At 42.6% G+C, this 9,346-nt stretch overlaps 1 protein-coding gene across 3 annotated transcripts in view; it reads right to left on the bottom strand.

Annotated features, from left to right (window-relative positions):
- Positions 1-764: 764 nt before the first annotated feature.
- Positions 765-9,346, bottom strand: part of LOC129710570 (inactive serine/threonine-protein kinase TEX14-like) — a 74,654-nt gene continuing 66,072 nt past the window's right edge. For 2 of the 3 annotated variants that reach the window (XM_055657670.1, XM_055657668.1), the window contains exons 23-29: positions 7,363-7,532; positions 6,630-6,726; positions 5,470-5,650; positions 3,434-3,535; positions 2,318-2,442; positions 1,392-1,458; positions 765-885 (exon numbers count right to left, since the gene is read on the bottom strand). In XM_055657670.1, coding sequence (XP_055513645.1) covers positions 867-885; positions 1,392-1,458; positions 2,318-2,442; positions 3,434-3,535; positions 5,470-5,650; positions 6,630-6,726; positions 7,363-7,532 — 761 coding nt within the window. In that variant the 3' untranslated portion in view covers positions 765-866. The remainder of the gene's footprint in view (positions 886-1,391; positions 1,459-2,317; positions 2,443-3,433; positions 3,536-5,469; positions 5,651-6,629; positions 6,727-7,362; positions 7,533-9,346) is intronic. The other variant, XM_055657669.1, reaches the window with a different exon arrangement.

Here is a 9,346-nt window from a genome sequence, read left to right as displayed (position 1 = left end):
CGGGGAGCCGCACGTGCCGGCTGAACAACCGCGGCGCTGACGCCCGGAACGACACCCTGGTAGGTCTGACATGCTCCACGGGCTTTCCAGGGGACTGCAGAAAGGCCGGCCGGTGAGGCCTGTCTGGGCTGGATCCTCTGAGGTGGTGGCGGTAGGGCCTCGCAGTCGATGAGCGTGAGAAGGGAGGGGAAGATAATGGGGAACTAGTGTAGGGGAACCGGTGTGGGGGAGGAGGCACTCCAGGTTAGAATCCTCTGCCATGGGGATAAATCTACATTTGTTCTGGCAAAGATGCTGTGCACACAACAGCTAGCCAACAGTCATTTGTCTCTTTTTTGTTTTCACTTTTAATTTCAAGTTTTTGTGTACATTGTTTGTTGTGACTGTTGGCAGACTAATTTCCCACTGGGGATGTAAAGTTTTATCGTATTGTTAAAAGGTTTTTATGTGTGCCAATAACCAATTAAAATGAGACTATATACTAGTAGTAAAAACATATCACTGAGTAAGGAAACATGCAGGCAGGTGAGGATGATTCAGTTAATGCACTGTTTTGCCTTTGGAATAATTCACGTAGTTCAACTCCATTTCCAATGCTCAAAAATATTAGTTGATCTCCTTGCTTTCCATACAGTATTTTTTATTATCTTTATTGTGATACAATGTGTAACATGCTTTGTGGTGAATAAAGGTGTGATACTAGATGCTCCAAAAGATTTAGTACAGTATTTATTATATTTGGAAATAAATCCAATTTGGGGTAACGTTCCTGTCGAAGGTTTAGGGTGTCGACTCATTGAATTCTGAAGAATTTATCCTCTTAAGCTAAGATTTCTCCCCATGGAATTGGACTTCCAAGTTCTGCCTCATTCCAAGACGATGACCCTACCAAGAAGAAAAATGAATTGGAAAATTAAATAAAATGCTGGCAATCCAGTTCCCTCCTTTCAATTTGCCCTTTTTTATTGTTTGGAGAAAAGTCGTCATCCATTGTATGACAGTGTCAAGAAAACAGGGGATCAGTTTGCCAATTCACTTTTAGTTCACTGGACCAGTGACAGTTAATTTGACATAATACTAAAAGACCTGGCTCTGAATGTTTTCCTTAAAATTAAGATTTTATTTTTTGATTGATGCCTTTTTGTTGCAGTCATTCCATGTAGCTATTACATTGGCACCTTATTGTCACATGGAATCACTAAGTTTGTGGTGCTGCATCTGGTGTACAAATTGTTCATGTAGACCTTTTTAAAATGTTAACATTAAGAGCTATAGCACTTGAGTACTTTTCTGTTACTGCAGTCTTTCAATCATGGAGTTGGAGACACTTTCACCTAACAAAGCCAAAAAGTTAAGAAATGAAAATAAAAGGTATTCAATGAGAGTGATACCTGTGAGGCTGTGTCCAGTTTGCTCTCTGGATTGGCTTTTTATTGGAAATCTCCTCACTTGTGCAACCTGTAGGTATAGATAGAAAGATATTGTAAAGCTGCACATCTTTTCAACGTGTACTACAGTACTCTTCCCAGTTTTTCTCCATTCCCATACATTGGACTAATCTGCAGTGCCATGAACTTAGCTACAGCTGCCTTCTCCTGATGAGCAATCCCCCCCCCCCCCCCCCCCATCCCCAATGATGTCCAGAGGGAAATGGCCTCAGGAAATTCCTGCGTATCCTTATGCCAGATGGCCATCTATTTCTGTCCTACTGGGTCACACTTTACCTATGGTGGGATTACCTTTGTAAATGGGTTGTCTATATACATCCCAGCACTACAAATATGCCTAAATCTATCCACAGCTCTAGCACTATAGTGCATTTTACTAGTAGTTGTATCTACATGTTTTTCTTGTATGCATAATTTGTTGAAGTATCCCAAAGTTTTCTCCTCTCCCTTATGGACTGTTCAAATAAAGGGACAGTAGATTTTGGATCTAATCTAATGGATTCTAACAATTAGTAAATGATAATTTGTTGAAATAAAATTTTGTGAGCATCACATTAGCAGAAAGTTTGTTAATAGAGCTCAATAAGTAAGATGACAACAAAATTCTACTTGGCAGATACAAATTAATTCATGAAAAATTAGTAAGGAAGTAAAATTGATCTTCGGAGAAAGAAAAGGGTTATGGTCAGTGGGAACCTCTAATGACTTTTTCATTGCAACTGCTACTATTTACGAAACTGATATTGATTTCAGTGTTGAGCCCGATTTAAATTTAAAACAGCCCTGATCTTTCTCTTAAGTATTTAATTCTTGAAAGAATAATTATCTGAATAGGGAGTATCCCGCTTGTTTTTTAAATCTATTCTTACCTGCAACGGCAGTGGACACACTTGTCGCTGATGTTTTGCTTCCTGAGTCTTCTGTCACTTCTCCCTGTGTTTTTATAGTGTTGATTTGGTTTGTAGTGCTGTTGTTTTCTTTCTTTTGTAACATACTGTCAATGCAAACATTAATAAATGAGCTCGAATGAGCTGGAGACCATTTTTAGATAATTAGACAATTCCTTTTGTTCACTGGCTCCCTATTCCTCTAGTGCTTAATTAAAATAAATTCTACATTCTGTTTCTGTTGTGTTTTCGTGCTCTCGATTTGATCCTGTTTCTACTGATCATCTCCCCAGCATCAGTGGCTGGGTCTTCATGCAAATGCTTGGCACTTGAACATGCCGACGGGTCGTTGCGGCAAACGCCTCCCAGCAGGCTACAGAGTAGCCGAGGTCGGAGCCCCCACTGGTCGGAGCCGGCGAGACCAGAGCCTCTGCAGGTCGGCGTAACCTGCGGCCTAGGTTGGAGCCAGGGAGTTGACAGAGCCATGCGGCTGTTGGCTGCGTTGGTGCCACGGAGAGGGCCCGGCAGCTATAGTGCAGAGGCTGGTGCGGTGGTTAATTGGGGCGCCGACCGGCTTACCGCATAGAGTAAGGATGTTGCTGCTGAGGGAAGGAACAAAGGACCCGGCGTGGGGACCGCCGTGTGGGAGGGGGAGAACAATGGAGGACCCGGCATAGGGGGAAGAGAGAGAGAACAAAGGGGGACCTGGATACTGTGTATACTTTGTCAGCACCCGTATGTGGCGACTTGCTATGCAAGCAGAGAATTTCACTGTGACTTGTCACATGTGACAAAGCATTCATTCATTCAAATTTGAAATGCTGCAGCACCAGTCTTTCAATGACTTTGCAGACCAAAACTTTGGTTATAAACTTCTAAATTAAACTTTGCATGTTGAGTTTGAATGATTTGTTTTTGATTATTGCGCAACCTAGGCTCGTATCTTAGTTTTGGGACCAATTAGTCTCTTGACTCGAAGAGATGTTTGAGGAAGAAAATTATGGAGTGTAAACTGAGCTGCTGCTTTGTGCAGGAAATACTCCCATTTTCTGAATGGGGCAGTGTTAATGAAAATATTGTGAAAATGTCTGCTCTCACCATAAGGCCTCTTCACCTGGTGCATGTTTTGTTATTGTTTCTTCCTTTGTGTGATCTCTTGATTCCACCATCTCCAGAACACTATCCAGTGTAGAATGAGCTCTAAAGAAAAACATAATTTTAATGCAACTTTGTATATTATTGCTGAAATTTATATCAATTTTTGGAGAAATATTTTAATTGTTAAATAAAGTTGAGATAAGGAGTCAAAGTGCCAATCTAGGTATTTAAAGGGTTAAATCGCCACAATTGAAGGTTTTGTGTGGAATAAGCTGAAAAAATTCCAGTTCCTGCTGCAATCTTGCACAATTTGAAATTGGGAAATTTGTTGAATTCTACAAGGTTTCTTGATGTGGGGAGTGGTAAATTCATACCTGTGCAGGCTAAGGCATATTTGACGGTAGACACAAAATGTAACTCAGCGGGACAGGCAGCATCTCTGGAGAGAAGGAATTAGGTCGTTTTGGGTCGAGACCCTTCTTCAGACTGACACTTGGCAGATTTGCCGCTTGGATTAAGATGGATTATTGGATAATGCAAATAGTTAGTTTGTCCAGTTTTGCCCTAGGATTTACAAAATAGTGGGGATCCTAACACTTTGTGCAAGTTGTCCCACATCTAATAGTTCATGCCTCAACATCATGCAGGATTGTTAAAACAAATGAACAATTGTCAATTTAATACTTGACAAGTGACCAGTTAACATTTTTTTTAAACAACAGATTGTGGCGACTCCTAAGGGTCGTCCCATTATACTGCCGAACCCCTCGGCACAGGAGTGGTGCAGTCCGGAGGCGGTCCTTAGCCGGAGGGTATAAAAGGCAGGGTTTGGGTGCCATCTTTCCCTGGTTTCGTCTTCCCCTGAACCGGGAGGAAATAAAGTAAAGTGCTTCTCAAACTGCGGACTACTTGCCTCATTTTGAGACCCACGCACTATATTGGTGACCCCCGTCGCTCCATTGGCATCATGATGGAGACAGAACAAAGCCCTACCTCCTCACATGCCAGCCCGACCCTGTCTCTGGACGCGGTCTCCGTAAAACTGCCCAGCTTCTGGACCACACGGCCGCTCATCTGGTTCCAGCAGGCGGAGGCCCAGTTCAACCTGCGGGGCATCACGGTCGATGCCACCCGCTTCTATTACCTGGTGGGAGCCCTCGACCAGATTCGGTGGAAGAAGTATCGGACTTCCTCGCAGCCCCACCGGACGCCACTTCAGAGGCCGTACGAGGGCCCGTTCCGGGTGCTGGAACACGGGCAGTCGACTTTTGTCCTGGACATGGGGGGCCGGCCGGAGGCCGTGTCGATTGACCGTTTAAAGCCAGCGCACCTGGACATTGACCAGCCGGTGCTGGTTGCTCAACCTCGACCCCGAGGGCGTCCCCCTCACGACTCCCTCCACCTGTCACTCCACCTGTCCTCCCGCCGGCCCCTCGACCTGTCCCTCCACCTACGCCCCCGCAAGCCCCGGGATCTGCTGACTTCTGCACGCGGGCCGGCCGGGTCGTGCGCCCGCCGGTGCGTTTTGTGCCTCTGGTTCTGGGGGGGGGGTCCTGTGGCGGCTCCTAAGGGTCGTCCCATTATACTGCCGAACCCCTCGGCACAGGAGTGGTGCAGTCCGGAGGCGGTCCTTAGCCGGAGGGTATAAAAGGCAGGGTTTGGGTGCCATCTTTCCCTGGTTTCGTCTTCCCCTGAACCGGGAGGAAATAAAGTAAAGTGCTTCTCAAACTGCGGACTACTTGCCTCATTTTGAGACCCACGCACTACAAGATCACTGTTTTGCAGCAAAGTAAATTGTACATGGGAAGGATAAACATTGTTTCTCATGTCAAATAAGTTTTAAAAAAAAAAGTTGATTTTATAACACATTTTGGGATAAATGAAGGTATAACAACTAGTTTTATTTATCAATATAAAATTACTGGTCAGGAATAATTAGCATAATTGTAAAATGTGTTAAATCCTTGATTTATTAGTAGCAAAGGTAATTAAAAGTGTAAAGCCAGCTGTGAAATACAAAAGAAGTCAACGTCTACCTCTCTGTCTCTTCCATGGATTTCTGCAATCTGCACCTTCCACAGTCGCTGGAATAATCCAATGTGTCTTGGCTTATATCCTGCAGCCTCGCAGGAACAATCTTTTCATTCTGATCCTCCACTAACTTCTGAACAATGCTTTCTGCGGATATATCCTCTGGCATCTGTTGGGCTTTTTCTTCTGAAAACATGTTTACATTATTACGCAAGTAGTTAATTGTTTAAAATAAAAGAAATACCTTAAAAATAACTTCCTGAGAGTTTGTTCTATTGGATGCAACTGATCAGATCTGAAATAATTGCTGACAATACTTTAAAAGTACTACAGGTTCCTCGGCATAAATTTGAGGTGGAGAATGATTTAATAGAAACCTGAGTGACAACCTTTTCCACAGAGCGCTTATGTATATAGAATGAGCTGCCAGAGAAAGTGGTTGGTGCAATAACACTTTGAAAGGCATTATATAAGTATATCGATAGGAAAGGTTGAGGGGGAAATGAGTCCAATGTGGCGAAATGCGACTAGCTTAGATGGCATCTTGATTGGCATGCATGATTTGAGCGCAAGGGCCTTTTTCTTTGCTGTATGACTCTAACTGAGAAGGAAGAGTGCTTAGGGTAATTATTAGCTGGCTAATAAGCACCTTTCACACAGCTATACCTAACTCCCTTTAAGATAAGATAGACCTGAAGTGTCACATTCGTTTTCTCCTGAGATGCTGCCTGGCCCGTTGAGTTGCACCAGTATTTTGTCTGTCTTTGGTGTAAACCAGCATCTGCACTTCCTTTAGATAAACCTGTTAGTTGGACTCCTGCTTTGTCTAAGTACTTTTTGGGATTATGATTTGCTAAAGGTTTTACCAAGTAAATATGTTTACTGTTATATGAACTGGATTTTGTCATAGAATATCACTGCAGTTTAATATTGACATTAAAAACTTTGATGGGCCACTTTCTGTTCAAAATATTCCATTGAACATGAGTTGCGTGTATTTTTGGTGGCTGTCAGGTTAACTTTGAAAGGTCATCAACCTGAAATATTAACAGCTTTCCACAGGTACCCTGAATTGCTGAGTATTTCCAGTGCTTTTTTTTTTTGCAGGTTTCCATCAACAATATTTTGATTTTGTTCCAATCTGTGAACTGAATCTTTACATTACCTGTCAAGTGCGTGGTGAGATTGGTAGGAGTTGCCTTCAGCTGTCCACAGGCTCCTTCCCCTGGGGATTTAGCAATGCTGATCACAGATGTAGCATCCTAGGATAGTATAAGTTATATTTGTTAACATTCAGCTGTGAAAATGCCTGAACACTTCTTCAAATAAGGGGATCAACTGTTAACAAATACATTTTTATCCTTATTAACTTTTAACAAAACAAATGCTCCCAAGGCATTTAGTTTGAATGTAATCGAGCAAAATCAAGCTACCTGTCAAAAGAGATAAAAGGAAAGTTTTTGAGGGTTAACCAATGTTCTCCAAAACAGAAAAGTCTTTAGTTACAATGTCTGCTTCTGGAGAGTAGTACGCTAAATACTCAGGCTATAACTGTGGTTAGATAGCATTAAAAATTACAGAAATCGTTTTCTGGAAACACATGGGATAGGGAAATGTAAATTCTTCAAGCAGTGTGAGCCTGGTCCACAGGTGTGCTGACTCCAAAATGATAGGCTCTATAACCACTCCATTAAGTTCATCCCAGATGCACTCAGAATCAGTAAGGAGCTAAACTTTACATCGGAAGAGAAGGGAGGTAGGAGGAAACATTGCAGGTAAAAATCACAGCTACTGTTATAGAATGCATGAGAAGCTTGGCTGGGTGGAGTGATGAGAGGCATAGCCTGGTGAGAGAAAGTATGAAACAAATGTGAAGATTGTGCACCATTATTACTCACAGGCAGGCTTGTTGGGTTATGGATTTTGCTGGTCTCATCGCAAGCTGTTGCAAATGTCCCAGGAGATATCATGCTTGACTCGGGGCTGTGCCACAGGGAGGTATCAATAATCTTGGACAGCAATGATTCAAACCTAGTATGATGTGGACAGTAGCCTGAAGGAACATTCCCTGGGGGGTAACACATTTATTGACTTAATAAAAATCAAATAAGTACAATTTGTGTACATTACCTTACTGCTCTGTTCAAATGTTAACACTCATTAAAAAATAAATGTTCATATTCTGAGTTTTAATCAAAATTAAGCTTAATCTTAGAAAATTCCAACAGATAATTTGGACAAGGTTTTGAAACTCAAATAATCTGATCATCGTTTTCACTGTATTTGGGAAGCAAATTGGCCAACACACCAGGTAGAAGTGCACTCTTCTTCCAACCATGCTTACAGTGCATTCAGAAAGTATTCAGACCCCTTCACTTTTCACAGTTTGTTACGTTACAGCTGTATTCTAAAATGGATTAAAAATTTGTTATCATTAATCTACACACAATGCCCCATAATAAAAAAGCAAAAACAGGTGTTTTGAAATTTTTACAAAGTAATTAAAAATAAATAACTGAAATATCACATTTACATAAGTATTCAGACCCTTTACTCAGTACGTTGTTGAGGCACCTTTGGCCGCGATTACAGGCTCGAGTCTTCTTGGTTATGATGCTACAAGCTTGGCACACCTGTATTTGTGTCATTTTTCCCATTCTTTTCTGCAGATCCTCTCAAGCTCTGTCAGGTTGGATGTGGAGCGTCGATGCACAGCTATTTTCAGGTCCCTCCAGAGATGTTCGATCGGGTTCAAGTCCGGGTTCTGGCTGGGCCAATCAAGGACATTCACAGACTTGTCACAAAGCCACTCCTGCATTGTCTTGGCTGTGTGCTTAGGGCTGTTGGAAGGTGAACCTCCGCCCCAGTCTGAGGTCCTGAACGCTCTGGAGCAGGTTTTCACATTGGATCTCTCTGTACTTTGCTCCATTCATCCTTCCCACGATCCTGACTAGTCTCCCAGTTCCTGCCGCTGAAAAACATCCCCACAGCATGATGCTGCCACCGCCATGCTTCACCATAGGTATGGTATTGGCCAGGTGATGAGCGGTGCCTGGTTTCCTCCAGACGTGATGCTTGCCATTCAGACCAAAGAGTTCAATCTTGGTTTCATCAGACCAGAGAATCTTGTTTCTCATAGTCCGAGTCCTTTACGTGCCTTTTAGCAAACTCCAAGCTGTCTGTCTTGTGCCTTTTACTGAGGAGTGGCTTCCATCTGGCCACTCTATCATAAAGGCCTGATTGATGGAGTGCTGCAGATATAGTTGTCCTTCCGGAAGGTTCTCCTATCTCCACAAAGGAATGCTGGAGCTCTGTCAGTGTGACTATCGGGTTGATGGTCACCTCCCTGACCAAGGCCGTTCTCCCCCGATTGCTCAATTTGGCCAGGCGGCCAGTTCTACGAAGAGTCCTGATGGTTCCAAGGTTCTTCCATTTACGAATGACGGAGACTTGCAATGCTGCAGAAATTATTTTACACCCTTCCCCAGATCTGTGTCTTGACACAATCCTGTCTCGGAGGTCTATGGACAATCCCTTTGTCTTCATGGCTTGGTTTTTGCTCTGACATGCACTGTCAACTGTGGGACCTTATATTGACAGGTGTGTGCCTTTCTAAATCATGTACAATCAATTTAATTTACCACTGCTAGACTCCAATGAAGTTGTAGAAACATCTCAAGTATAATCAATGGAAACAGGATGCACCTAAGCTAAATTTTGAGTGTCATAGCAAAGGGTCTGGATTCTTATGTGATGAAATGTTATTTCTTTTTAATTTGCAACAATTTTGTAAACACCTGTTTTTGCTTCTTCATTCTGGGGTATTGGGTGCAGATTGATGTTAAAAAAATGAATTTAATCAATTTTAAAATAAGGCTGTAA

This window comes from Leucoraja erinacea, chromosome 28, assembly GCF_028641065.1.
Source record: "Leucoraja erinacea ecotype New England chromosome 28, Leri_hhj_1, whole genome shotgun sequence".
Lineage (NCBI taxonomy): Eukaryota > Metazoa > Chordata > Chondrichthyes > Rajiformes > Rajidae > Leucoraja > Leucoraja erinaceus.
This window is presented reverse-complemented; position numbering and strand designations above follow the sequence as displayed.